This window comes from Corvus hawaiiensis, chromosome 26, assembly GCF_020740725.1.
Source record: "Corvus hawaiiensis isolate bCorHaw1 chromosome 26, bCorHaw1.pri.cur, whole genome shotgun sequence".
NCBI lineage: Eukaryota > Metazoa > Chordata > Aves > Passeriformes > Corvidae > Corvus > Corvus hawaiiensis.
In genome coordinates this window covers 37,132,554-37,147,225 of record NC_063238.1, presented here as the reverse complement: position 1 = coordinate 37,147,225, position 14,672 = coordinate 37,132,554, and the positions used below count along the sequence as shown (strand labels likewise).

The window sequence follows — 14,672 nt, the reverse complement described above, 5'->3', positions numbered from 1 at the left end:
GGTCCCACGGGTCGGGGCGGGGCTCGGGACCGGCGCCGCTCCCTGCAGGAGCCCCCCGGGAGGGGACAGAAGCCTCGTCTCCTGCGAGAGACCCGCGCAAAAAGGCGCTCCCCGGCGGGGCTGGGGCTGCCCGGCCGTGCTGCTCCCAGCCGCGGTCCGCGGGCGGAGGCTCCGGCTCGGCTCGGAGCGATCCGCAGCGGCAGCCAGCGCCTCCAGCCGCCCACCCGCCGCCTCTCCCGGCATCCTTCATCCCCATCCTCCGCTCCTTCCTGCTTCGGCGGTGGAAGCAGCCCCCCGCCGGGGGCCGGGGATGCCCTCCCCTCCTCTCCCTCCCTCCAGCCGCAACGGGGGAGGGGGGCTGTGATGCTGCAAGGGGGATCCCCGGGAGTCGAGCGGGGTCTCCCCTTCCGCCGGCTGCCGGGATCTCCCCGCTCGGCGCCGGCGGCCCCAGCGGCGGCTGCTGGGGGCTGGCAGCCGGGGGGTGGGGGGCCAAGGGGGGACAGTGCTGTGGCGGGGGGGCCGGTGCCGGTGTCCCCCACACCGTGGATGACTCGACAGCCGGGGCTGGGGGAGCGGGGGGCGGGCGCCCGGCTATTTGCTGGCTGCATACAATGGGCCACTCCCTAACGTGAGGGCTGGGGGGAGGCAGGAGCCGGGAGGAGGAGGAGGAAGAGGAGGTGGGGGGGGGGGGGGGGGGGGTGGGGGGAGGAAGGGGCTCGGGCATCGGGCTGGTAAATAAACTCCGCGATGATTCCCCTCCCTCGCGCCGGCCCAGGTGCGCGCCGCTCTCCTGCCCGCCCGCTGCCCGCCGGCGGGGGTGACCTGACGGGGATGTGACCGCCTCCCCCTGCCCACGGCTTCTTACCCCCTCCCTCCATATATATATATATATATATATACATACATGCATACACCGATGAATATATATATATAAATATATAGAGAAGTCATTTTGGGGGGAGGGGCGGGGAGCTCGGATCATGGCCCTGGGGCTCCCGGGGCTGCCGCCGCCGATCTGCAGCTCGCCTCCGGGGCCCGCCGGCGACCATGGGGCTGAAGGCGCGGCGCGGCGCGGCGGGCGGTAGCGCGGCCGGCGGGGCGGCGGCGGCAGCGGGGCGGCGAGCGGCGGCCGGCGGCGACCCCGAGCAGGGCTCGCTGGCCCTCGGCACCGGCGGCGACCGCGACGGGACGCTGCTGCTGGAGGGCGGCGGGAAGGAGGAGGGCGGCAAGCGGAGCCCGCCGGGACTGGGGCTGCTGGCGAAGACCCCCCTGAGCCGCCCGGTGAAGCGGAACCACGCCAGGTACCGCCGCATCCAAACTTTGATCTACGACGCCCTGGAACGACCCCGCGGCTGGGCGCTGCTCTATCACGCCTTCGTGTGAGTACGCGGAGCGCGGAGCGGGGCTCCCGAGGGCGCGTCCGGGGCTGCCCCGGGGGGCTGCGCCCGGGGCCACCGTTTTGCTTTATCATTCTCGGTGTAAGGCTCTCGGGGGCTCGCTCCGGCGCCGGCTGTGTGTGGAGCGAGGGTCTGATACGGGGTGTGCTGCTGAGCGGCTTTATTTCTCTTATGTCGTCGGGTTTTCCAAGAGGAGCAGCTGCTTTAAACTCTGTGTTTCTGTCTTGCCCGTACCTCCACGTTGCCTTGGAGTGGCATTCCCGAGCCTGTGTGTCTGAGGCATTGGAAAAAGGATGCCAGAAAGACCAGTCTCTGAGGGTTTTAAGGCTCGAAGTGCTTCAGGGGAACGCGGCCAGTTCAGCTCAGCCTGGAGCGTGAGGTTTAACTCGCTGTTACAGACCGCGAGTGAACCGATTCCTTCCGTAGTTGAAAGTGTCAAATGCAAACCATCGGATTTCGGTCCGATAAGCATCACCCCGCAGTGCATGAAACCCGAGCATTGCAGCGCTGTCAACCAGAAAGTTACACTGACCACAAGTGAACTGAGAGGAAATAAACTCGTTTTATGGCCCAAAGGTGACAAGTCAAGAGAATGACAACTGGTTTGCATTCCTAAAAATTCTGTTGCCTTAAGTTTACATAAGGAGTATCGAAAAGATCATTCTGCAAACAGTATAGAATGGAGCTGACAGAGTCCTATTAAAATAAATGTGTGTTTTAGTGTTGTGAATGTGTTTGAAAACCCAGGGGTTTATCAGTGATCACGGTGGTACTGTTTTTCTTTGGCACTACAAGGTGTGCAGAGCTCTATGTGACAGAGGATTTAAGCAGTGATTTCTGAAATTGGTCTATTCGCCAAAGACAAACAAAGCTCTCTAGGCTGCATGGGTTGTGAGCCTGAAGCTGGATCTCAGGAAATCCTGGTCATTGGCATAGTCCTTGCACCTGCAAATAAGTAACTTGAATGTAGGGCTGTGATTTTACATTCAGGCACATTTTTATTGATGTTTGCAGTGATTTAGCCCTGAGCAAGAATTAAAAGGCAATGTTCACTACTGGAGTGCTGCTTGTGTACCACTCATTCATTGCTGCTCCCCTCTTTTCAGTGTTTATTCATAGAATAAAGTACATCTTGGGACAAAGGTCTTGCTTTCCAGCTTAATTTCTGTGAAAATGTGGAAACTCAATGCCATGCCACTTTTTCAGTTCTTTCACCTCTTTTTGCCACAGGAAAACTCGTGCTAGCAGGCAGGGAGTGACAGCACTTGAGTGTGTTGTGCTGGGAAGGCTCTTTGGTCTGGAGCTTGCTGTTCAGTTGTGTTCAGTATTGCATAATGCTGCTTCTGGCTGGGGAGAGTCACATCTGGACAGAGGGGCACCCCTTTCATCCTGCCTTGGCCAACCCACACCCATCAGTGAGGCTTTAGCACACAGCAGAGCATCGCGAGCAGTTTGCACCCCTCTGTGGCAGCTGGGTCAAATCTGTGCTCAAGCTTGTGTCTGGATATAAGCAATAGAACAGTGGATGTGTCTGGAGAGGCTCAGGTGAGCTGATAGATTCACAATTATTTGCAGTGGTATAAGAATTTCCAAGTTAGAGCATTCATTTTAGCTCTCTAGATGTGTGGTTGACCTTAAGATACTTATGCAATATTGATCACAGAATGGAAAAAAATAATGATGTTTGTAAGGTTTGATCCTTCTTAGGAGTGGACCTGACATTGTGTGGTCAGAGTCTCTTTGATGACTACTCAGTCCCTCAAAACTGAAATGTCAGTCTGACTCACAAAAGTCAGTAGCAGTCTTGTGAAAACCATCAATGCCAAATTCAATATTAATGAAAATGAAACAAAACACTTCTAGAAGTCCTTATCCTTAAAGGAAGTAAAATGCCCAAGTCTGTCAGCCCAGCACAGGCACTCCATCCCCTCCCAGGACATCCAGGGGATCTTTCTGTCCAAGCTGGCCCCACTGTCTTTCTGTTTAGTCTCAGCTCCCTCTGAACTCAGATGAAGCTGTAGGGGTCTTACCTCACTGTAGGATCCAACCCTACAAAAGGAATTTGCTGAGTGATGGAAGAGTGTGCTGAGATCTTGCTGACAGGCTTCAGAGCTTGTTCCTGCCGCTGGAGAAGGAAGACTTGCTCAAGAGCAGAAGCTGTGGGGAAGCAGCATCTAAGTTGATACCCAAAGTCTTTATTCTTGCTTTCAAATGAATTGTCTTTTAACCTTTTTTCCTTCTTTAAAGGAGTCTCTGTCATTTAGAGGTGCTGCTGTGACATGGTGTAGTTCCATCCCAGCTTCTCCCAGTGCTTCTTTTCACACTAGAATGGGTTACACTTTTCCTTGGGAAAGTGAGAGATTTCCAGTCTTCCCATAAAATCTACAAATTTGATCCTGTTTTAATTTTCAAGGAAAGTCCCATTTATCTTATCTTAATGGCATGTTACACTTTGTCTCATCTTCTGAGTAACTTTGCTGTAAGTGCCATGTACCCAAAATTAACCAGTAAAATTTTTTCTCTCATATACAGATAACCAGAGGATAAACAGCTGAGGGTCAAAAGGGATTGCAGCATGGCTGGATGTGATGAATCCAGGCATTCAGAGTGTTTAATGAAGAGATGATGCAAAGCACTCCGATATTGTGTATATCCCAGGGTTTGGGAGGCAGGAAGCTGCTGATGGAAGAGGGTCGCAACTTTTCAAGACATGCTGAGGGTGTTGTGTGAGGGGCAGGAAGGGACTTTGACAAGGTCTTTGCAAAAGCTTTGGATGCCACAACTTTTGAAAGGGCGGTGCAGATGGGATCTTGTTAAATCCTACAGCGATGTACATATGGCTGCAAAGGGGTCGTGATCCTGTGTGTGTCTCACTGCTGTAATGTGCACATAAATACGGCTCGAGTGCTGCCTCTCGTAAACGCTCGCTTCAGTTGGCGTTGGGTGTTCTGAAATGATTCAGTCTATTGAAGTAATTCCAGGAGAACTCATAAACAGGATCAGGCCCTGCCAAGCCCTAGGGACAGAGATGCAGAGGAGAAAGGGTAGTTCCTTTAATTCTTGATGGCAATTTTAGCGTTCAGCTTTCACTGGCAGTGATTAGCAGAAAGTGGCATGAGATACATTCCTTGTGATTCTTCCTTCTTCTTTGTTCTGCACAAGTGAGTTTGTCCAAGCCTATCCTTGGGGATTTGGTCCCTAAAGAAGCTGGCTCTCTTTCCTTCACCATCTGAAAGCATTTATTCTCTGGTATCTCTACTAGACAAAAGATTTATCTATCACCCATGATATTCCCCTTTGATGGGTCACCAGGGTTTGTGGACTTCTTGGCAATATGTCAGTGTCTTTGTGACATAGTTGGTGAAAGAAATTTGTTTTTCCCATGAAAAATTTCACCTCTGTAAAGCTAAACTCTAGCTGAACACTTTCAGAATAAAATAAAATAAAATAAAATAAAATAAAATAAAATAAAATAAAATAAATATGATTTAACCTTTGAGATATTTCATTGGGAAATATCTCTTGGGGGTTGCAGGTCAGGCTACAGTCTATCCCTTTTCTTTTCTGAGCTCATGTCGCTGTAGGTACAACTGATGTTCCCATGATGTTCTATATTTCCCTTTATGTTAGCCAGTGCAATATATTGTAGGAAATCCCTGCAGCTGTGCCTCGTGGGATGTGTGTTGTGGCCAGGGAGACAGACTCGAGACCTGTCCACCTCCACAAACCATCCAAATGCTTTAGTTATGCACAGAAGCATTAATGAGGAGAATGAAAAATTGAAATAAGTAAGATCTTTATTTTTCCAGTGTATTTTTAGTTGCAAGCACAAAATATTTGGTGGATAAAGGACAGAGTCCAGAAAGGTAACATAGTACAGATCGTTTGGAATTTCAATTTGTGGAAAATTTTCAACCTGACTTAAAGAAAAGGGAGGATAAAGGAGAGGTAACTAGGAGATATTCTCATTTTCATACCATCTTCTGAGACAACTGCAGCATTTACTCTCATGGAAAAATAAGACTAGGAAAAGGTTTTGGATTAGATATCTCTTTTTGGAGAAGTGTGCAATATCACCTGCACTCTGCTGGTGTAGTCACCTCGATGTACCTGCTGGTGAGAGGGGGAAGCCATGGGGAACCCTTCTCCATTTGCCATACAATCTTTCAGTACTGCTTAATACCTGGAATAAAAAGAGGAGGCAGAGTCATGCGATCCATCAAATCAGCAGCATTTCTGGTAAGCACCGGCAAGCACCTCTTGCATGACTGATTGTAGGTGGGTTGTTTGCAGAAAAGAGTGTCATGGGATTTGGGGAACAGGTTGAAGGTTTGGAGACTTTCCATTATTTTCCTCTTTGCCCTTCAGGAGATGCTCCATAGGACGTGCTCACGCCCCAGCCTCTGTGAGCCATCTGGAGGGAGATGGGAGGTTTGGGGCAAAAAGAAGGGCTAAAATGAATCCTTTCTTGGCTTGTTTGGCATGGACTTGTATCTAAGTGAGTCCCTAGAGCAGCAGAGTGAGCCTGGTCCATTAGCAAGTGCCCTTTGCTTATGTGCGTGCCAATATGAGTTCTGCTTTAATTATTTATGCTAATTCATCATAATGCATGGATAAATATTCTGCAGTATACTTTGTAAAAAATAATGAAGTCTTAGTCATTGGAGACCTTACCACACACCTCTGCTCTTGCAGCTCCATCGAGGCTTGCGGAGCCGCCCTGGGATTGCATGTGGTTCGGGGGGGATGTGACTGTAGCTCAGCTGCTGGGATCAGCAGATGTGACAGAAGAAAGCTGGGATTTGCTGGGGGGAATGAGAAGGGGCAGCACAGCCTGGGAAAGCCACTGGCTGGGTAATGAGTGGCTTGTGATCCCCAGCTCTGTCGGTCTGGAGTCCCTTCAGCAGCTCACAGGTGCCCAGTGCTTAAGCATCCAAACAGCCTCTGAAATTATGGACCAGGTCCTTTGGTGGGAGCAGGTATTCACCTATAGCCTCAAATCTCTGTGCTTGGGCTTGGGTGCTGAGAGCAAGACCCACTCCACAGTGGGTACCCCAGGTTGGTTTGGTTTGCCCCGCATCCCACGTTGCCATGACTACGCTGCCTACTTACCAAGTTTTGGTGCTGCTCATGCCTGCTCAATGGCTCATGGGAGCTGCAGGCACACCACATGGCTGCATGGTACACAAGGTGTGCCTCAGTGTCCCCCAGCCTCCTGGGACTGCAGGTCCCTGAGCATCTTCCTGCAAGTTCAGTCCCCAGCTCAGGCCAGCCTCATCTGGATAGGCATCGGGATCCACAGTGCCCAGCGATGCCCCAGGGAGAGCACGGCATGAGGGTGGGCAGCAGCACTGCCAGTGCCAGCAAACACTCAGCAGTTGGTCTTTTAGTGCTGTCAGCCCAGCCGAGGAACAGCCCCTCAAATAGAAGTCATAGTCCCTGGTGTAAGGTCTATAAAACTGAACAGTCCCCAAATTTAATCAGTTTGACGAGCAGTGATATAGCAGAGCTACCACGGCAGCCAGAAAATCAGGTTTTTCTTCTATTTGAGAGACTTGGTGAGAGGAGCAGCAGCATCTCAGTGCCACCCCAGCAGTTCTGGAGACACTGTCAGTGGTAAAGCCCAGGACTAGACTTATCTCGGTATTCCAGCCTGGAGTCTGGGCAGAGGTGTCACTCTTCATAAAAGCATTCTCAGCCTCTTCACATGCCTCTGTTTGCTCCTCGCAGCAAACAGTGGATCATGATGGGGCACAGCAGGGTCTGGGCACTTCTGGGACAGCTGCTGGGTGAAGAGGATACCTGAGCTTTACTTCTAGTTTTAATCTGAGAGGGAGATTAGGGAAATGGTACAAAAATGAGCAGGGAGAGACTTTCTATGCCCATTTTGCTCATTTTGCTGTAAAATGTAGGAACACACAAATTTAATGGAAAAAAATAGTAACTAAAGACTGTGTCTTAAAAGCTGGATTAAAACAAAAATACATACATATAATACCAATCATAAATCACTATGTGCTTGAGTGTGTGCAGGTGAACATGAAGGTACCCCAGCTGTTCCTACTTCTCCCAAAGACCACCCCAGAATCTACTCACCCAGCATATTTCTGTATTTTTTTGGTGCTCCCTGTCTTCAAATATCACTCAATTCAATCATTTTTATTTCTAGGTTACCCAACATACAAACCTGTGCATGTATGTAGAACATAATTCCATATCCCTTGACTGTCAAAAAGTCCTTTGTGGCATTGAGATGCATGTGGAATGTCAGACAATGGCATGCATTTTCAAGGACAAGGTCTGAACTTGAGGAATTTGATTTAATAGCTGGAAGAAGCTTTCTGATCAAAATGGATCAAGTGAGAATTAAGATAATTTATATGTTATTTTCAAACATAAAAGGCTGGTGACCTTAGACATAGCCAGGTGGCTGGGTACTACCATGATCAGCCTTGCATAGTATAAATAAATGATAATGTTTATTCTTGTATTTAATAACATTATATTCCCTTTTTGTATTTAAGAATGCCATACTCTCTTGTGCATGGAACTTTGCAGAAGGAATGGAGCCCTGCATCTGCTATTGCTTTTGGCAGATACTGTATTAAATGGGATAACTTAAATATTAATAGCTTTGCAGGGAATATGGTCCACTAGAGCTGTTAAGTGTATGCTGCCTTCTGTCTTAGGATGGTGGCTGGGAAACTTAGCATTTTCTGTGGAGAGAGTGACACACCCCAGGATATTTAGGTTTTGGTAACCTACTTGGAAAAAGGCAATTTGGGAGAACTTCCAGGCTCCATAAATTGCCTTCCCCAGTCTTAAGTGAACAAATTGCATAAAAGCGTATTTCACTTGGAGCAAGTGAAAGGTCCCACTGAAGTCAGGAGGAACCTATCCAAGGTGACACTGAGGTAATCCAAAGCAGAAGAGTGACTGGGATTTGGTGGAAAGCAGCACGAGGTATCATCACCTTCCTCTGCACAACCAACTCCTTGTTCTACTCATGCCTGGTGAGATCCTTCTAAGCTCAAGTTCTCCACAGCATCTACCACACATCTTCAGGCTTTCCATAGCTTAACAACCACCTCTGGCTGTAGTCACCAGGATACTACCTTAGTGGTGCAAACCATGCTGAAATGAAGATTTAATATCTATAACTCTGTTAAATCTCAGTCTGGAGAGATGCTGAGACCCTGACATGAGAAGCATCTGGTGTCTCTTGAGATGGCATTTGCTCTCACTCCCCTCTCCCACATGATTAATCTTGCCAAAGTGTTCCCCACTTTAATTTTTCTGAGTTGCTGGTACATGGTGGTGGAACTGTACAGGTCCATTGTATGGCAGCTGCAGAGGAGGAATCCTCGTGCTCTCTCAGTTGCTGTTGTCTTTTACTTCCTTTGACTTTACATGCTTTATTTCATTTTATGGATACTTGGATCTTGCTTGTCCCCCTGTTTTCAGAGCTGTGGCTGAGAGCTGTATGAACGTGCTTTGCATTCCTTTGGCAACACATGTTAGTTTGTGATTGTCATGTTGACTCTCCAGTGATATTTTTTTTAATCTCAAGTGCTTTTTATATTTACTTTCTTCTGTCCTCACTAGTGTTCTGATGACCTTCTAGATTAGTACCTCATAATTTTGCTAATATTCAATTTAGTTCTTTTTCTAGATCATTAAGGAAACACTTAGGCCAGAACTAACAAACACCATTCAGCATTTCACTAAATAACAATTTCCCTGCTTCCTGGTTAATACAATATCATTTTTTAGGGCTTTATTTATAGCTCTGAATCCAGTTTTTAATGTCATGCCATTTCTCCCAGTCATCTGAATTAATACTAAACAAAAGATTTTATGAAATATTGCACCTCTGTCAAAACTGCAAATATTTCCTCATTTCTTTTTGTTCAAACCTGAGCTTCAGGCTGTTTATCTATTTAGTTCTGTGATGTGCATTTAATTGTTACCTTCCCATCTCAGATTTTTTCATGCTTTTACATGGTGCATATCTCATACAACAAAATAATTAATTGTTCCTGGTGCCATCCACCACTAGAGTAGAGATAAAGCAATGCTGGAAGATTAAATGTCCCAATCCATCCAGGTCCCAGTTCTTCTATGTTTTAGAGGAGCCATTAGATTTGGACTATACCTAACTTTAGGTCAAGGACAGAGACATTAATCCTAAACCAGAAGACTCTTTACAGGACATTCCCCACTGACTGTAAATTCAGAGTGTAAAATTTTCTGCTTTCAGTGGGGATGGAGGAGAAGCAAGTGCAGCTGTTGAGGGACTGATAGTGAAATCACCAAAGCACCCGGTGGGGAGCTGCCCACCAGTTCTCAGCAGTGCAGCATCAGCTTTGCTTATCTTTGCTCCCCTCACGCCTCTCCATGCAGGCTCAGAGTGTTTATGAGGAGGGATTACACCCTGAGGAGGGAATGTCAAGAGCAGCTGATTGAAATTGCAGGGGAATTAGTTTAGGAAGGTAATTACACGAACTGGAATTTGCTCTTCTACCTTGCTAACACTGCTGCTCCTGTGAGATGTGCTGGGAGAATTTCAGTGCACACAGCTGAGGCTCCCTGATCACACCTCAGACACTGTCTGTGCCCTGGCACCTGATGCACAGGGCCATGGCCCAGGACCAGCCTTGCTCTGCAGCTATGACAGCAGCTTTGCTTGTGCCCAGAGCAGTCATTAACCATGTCTTTGCTAATTGTCAAAGGTGTGCCAGGGATGTTCCCAAGCAGTGACACACGCTGCCTGACAGCACAACACTGCTGAATGGTGGTTTTGTTCTGAGGTGACAGAGTGACTGAGCACAGATCAAGTGCTGCCACAGACCTGGGATCACTCCCAGTAGGAGTCTGAGTGGGGCTCCCTGCTCAGGAGGCAAGTGAGGTCAGTGATGTGGACACTGGTCATGTCAGCTGGCCTCAGGCACAGAAAGACAGGATGAGCATCTTTGGGCTTCTAGAACAGACATAATTATTGTATGTGAGATCTTACCACTTTGAGGATATCCTCCTGGGTCTATGCAAAAAGCCACTTTTTGGGATGGAATCTTAGAATAATTTGAGTTGGAGGTGAGCTTTAAAGGTCTGGTCCAACCCTGCTGCTGTGGGCAGGTACACCGTCAGTTTCAGCAGGTTGCTCAGAGCCCCATCCAACATGACCTTGAACATTTCTGGGGATGGGACATCCACTACCTCTCTGGGCAGTCTGTGCCAGTGTTTTGTCACCCTTATTGTAAAAATATTCTTCCTTATATTTAATCTAAATTGACTCTCTTAGTTTAAAAACATTAGCCCTGGGATAAGACATTTTACTTAGACAAAAGCCCATGAAATCCTACCCCACTGAAATAATACAGGTTTCACCCTAGGTGTGTGTTCAATAACACATTTTACATTCTACCTCTTTTCTCCTTCCTGTTTATGGGACTTTGCCATGGCTTTTGCCTTTTATGTTTCAACACTGCTTGTGCTGATCAAACTCCCATGGAGGTTTCAACGCTTCACCCCCACATCTTGGCATATTAACAAAAAAATACATTTTTGTGATACTAATCCAGGAGGAAGAGCCCACTGATCATTCATTACTGAACTTCTGGTGTAAAATGTGAAGATATTCCTAGTTGTGTTGCTGCTGATATTTGGCTATTTCTTCTGATTGTGTCTCACTCATTGTTGTAGATGTTGCTCCATTACCTTGTAATGTCCTGGGTTCAGAGGTGGGATTTGGCAGAGGAAGGCTCATGACAGTTCCTGCTCTCAGAATATGGTGCTATCACATAGTACAGTGTCAAATACACTACTCTCTTCAGTCTTAAATTACTTCCACAAACTGCATTTCCTTGCTCTTCCTCAGGGCTTGAGTGTCAGTCTTTCCACAATGGGTTCCATCCATCTAGCACATTAGGTAGCTGTCTGGAATTCTTTTACAGCTGCTGAAGAAACACAGGAAATGGAACTTTCTGGAGGGCAATTAATCTCATTCTAAAGACAATTTTAAGAAAGACCTCTTGCAGCGCCTGAAACATTTCACTGACTACAAAGGAGACTTCATGGAACTAATTTAAATTTAGGTATTTGCACTGAAAACACCTGAGGAATGGGAAACTTTCTACCTGACCTGAGGGGCAAAGATCAAAGCCACATTAGGACAGCTAAATGTAAATATGTTCATGTATGGTTTGTTGTGTGCAGTAGGTATTTAGCTTTTCTTTATAGTCAGTGGAGATTTAGTCAATGCAATCAATAGACTTTAGGGTGGAATTCATCCAACCAGATGTGAGGATCTGCTTTACATGGAGATAAATCACAGCTGCAGCTCCACTGAGCAACTCTCCCTTCACGATAGCAGGAGCTGATCTCTGGTAAATGTCTGCAGTAAAAGCCACATTCAGACAGATGAGTTATACCTCTAAAGGCAACAGGAAAATTATTCTTATTATCACATAGGCTTTTATTAATATGAGGCTCAATTCTAATTCTCTTTCCTCAAGAGCTTTATATATGTGACTGCTTAGTATCCCAGGCCATGACAAGCCTACAGTCATCCCTGATACTATGCCAAAGAAAATAACATTTCACTAGCTTTAAGATCTTTCTCTAGGTGGGATTATTGAGTTTAGCTTTCCATCGTCCTTTTGTTCTCTGTTTTGCCTTGGGCTTTATCTCCCTGAGCCCTCCCATAAATTTGCTTTTGATTTGTGATTATAATTGCAATTGATTTTGAAGTCACATTCAAACCAGACATAACTACCTGTTGTACTGAGCTTCAAATCTAAGGCTGTGATTGACTCTGTTTTCCCTTTGTCTTTTGTATTTACACTGGCACAGGAGCTACTGTGCTGGGAGTTTGCCAGCATCAGTCCTGCTTCTTCCTGTTCCTGAATTTCTGTCCATTTGCATTGCTCCTCTTGACTCCATCACTCCAAATTACCTCCCAAAATCAATAAACATCAAGACTGTTTTCTAGGCGCCTTTTAAGGATCAGAAAACACTTTGAGGGTGGCTTGAACATTGTCCTTTTAAAGCCTGTAACAAGTGTAGAAGGTCAGTTTGAATGACCTGGTGTTAATGAGGGTGATCATGAGGGTCATTCATGGGCCCAGTTAGTTTTTTGAGTGTTACAGTTTTCTGTATAAAACTGGGGACTTTGCAGAGATGTAAGCACCACTCAGTATTTTCAAGGGTGTGCTCACTTTCATACACCAGCTAGAGCATGAAACCAGCATAATTGTACCTAATGCTGAAAATCATCGGAAAACTGTACGAAATCTGGATGCATGCAAATGCCCTGACATAAAGAAGTGTATTTGGGTGGTGGTGTATTCCTTTAACAGCTGCAAGTTTGTGTTCTGCTTGTTTTTGCAGAAATACTGAGCCAGAAACCTCTTTTAGTCATGTCAGTGCAAATGTAGAGTAAATCTATTACAGTCAGAAGAACAATTGGATTTGGCTGACGCACCACAAACTTGTTCTGGACCCAATACAAATTTTTTTTTTACTTTTATGGATATTCTGCTAGTACCAGAAGCCAGGATCAAGGCCCTGCACCTCTGGTGAGGTACTTGCTGTGACAACACACTTGTCCTCTCAGGAGGGTAAGACAGCTTGAGGAGTGGGGTAAATAGGAGAGATGGAGATCCCCAGGCAAAATAACAAGTGAGCACCAACTTATCCCAGAACTGCGAGTGTTCAAACCAGTGGTCATGGCCTGTTTCCTTCATGTTAGGAGCTGATTTATACAATTGTGGAGGCTTTCCTTCCCTCCCTGCTCCTCAAAGACCAGAGAGGATTTTTTTTCCTCCCTCACGAATCCAGTTAATTGGGTAACAAACCCAGTGCAGATAAGCTGGGGAAGTTATGAAAGTGAAGGGCTGTATTTCTGCACATTTCTTGGTGTAGGTCATGTCTGATATTGGGGCTGTAGAAGGGAGTTGACAACTGCAAACATAAAACCATTTAATTTGGAAGGTTTTAGAGGTCTTCAGTCCAGTTGACAGAGCAAGGTTAACTTCAAGCTCAAATCAGGTTGCTTGGGACTGTTGAGTTGAGCCAGTTGAGTTTTGTGCATCTCCAAGATTTGAACCCCATTATATTGTGGGGAGCAATACATTTGGTTGCTCTTCACAGAATATGTTATTTACTGTGTTACACATAATGTAGAGACTTCTAGGCCCAGAGTCATGGAGAGTTTTCTTCTTCTCCACTCCAATCAATCCTAAGTGTGTATGGACAGAAGTGAGGTGTAGCATCTAGAGAGGGCTGCTGGGCAGGTCAGCCCAGTGTAGAGGAAACAATGTTCATATTTAGCTACAAAGGAAGTTGTGTGTCTCTAGGCTAACTCAAACCAGTGTTGCCTGTGTTTGGAGTACTGACTCTAGGAAATGCTAGGTATAGTTTTCATTAGAGTTCACTGAAGATAGGAAACCTTTCCCAATGACTTTTTTTTTTTTAACAGGTGTTGTAATTTGCAATTTCCACCAATTCTTCATCATTCAGAAGAATCATTCAGTCTCAACTCCACAACTACTTTTAACTTTCCCATCTCTTTCTCCCTGTCCCTCACTCAATCCCATCTTCCCTCTTTCCCTTGATGGCATCCATCACCTCACTACTGAAGAAAAGTACTAATCATTGGATCGTCCAGCTCTGCTTCATGTGTGATCCCTCAGCCTTTCCTACTTGATGTGACTAGGACAGCAGAGATCAGTCTGAGTTAAAATCCCTTGACCTAAGTTCTGATAGCAGGTTGATGGAGATGGCATGACAAGTTGTCTCTTACTCATACACAGCTGTATTTACTTTTTGGTCTTTTTTTACCCTTTTTTTTAACTTACTGGATTTTGACACTGAGTTCACCTATGTCAGGATTAAAACTGTGCCTCTAATTCCCTCAGAGCAAGGACTCATCAAGAATTACTTTATCCATATTGAACAAGGTAGTTTAGGTGCAAGGATTATGTCTGAATCACCTACTGCTCCAACAACATTAGTATTTCCTTTTTGGTTGCACAGCTTCCCGGTGCCAGGCAATATGGCATCCAGGGCTAAGGTCCTCCACTGGGCCACCTGTGACTTTTGGGCAAGGCTTTTTGAGTCCCTACACAAACAAATCCTTGTAGGAGAAGCTTGTAGATCTGTTGAGATTCAGGCCCACACACTTGTGAGTCACAGTTCCTGATCACTCTTTACCCAGGGGTGGTGATGGTATTGGGAAAGAGTGATTTATTGATGACCTGGGGAGGTAGCAGCTTC

The 14,672-nt window shown here is 46.5% G+C and overlaps 1 protein-coding gene across 2 annotated transcripts in view; it reads left to right on the top strand.

Annotated features, from left to right (window-relative positions):
* Positions 1–708: 708 nt before the first annotated feature.
* KCNQ3 (potassium voltage-gated channel subfamily Q member 3) overlaps positions 709–14,672 on the top strand; it is a 202,982-nt gene continuing 189,018 nt past the window's right edge. For both annotated transcript variants that reach the window (XM_048287175.1, XM_048287172.1), the window contains exon 1: positions 709–1,379. In XM_048287175.1, the coding sequence (XP_048143132.1) occupies positions 1,048–1,379 (332 nt within the window). In that variant the 5' untranslated portion in view covers positions 709–1,047. The remainder of the gene's footprint in view (positions 1,380–14,672) is intronic.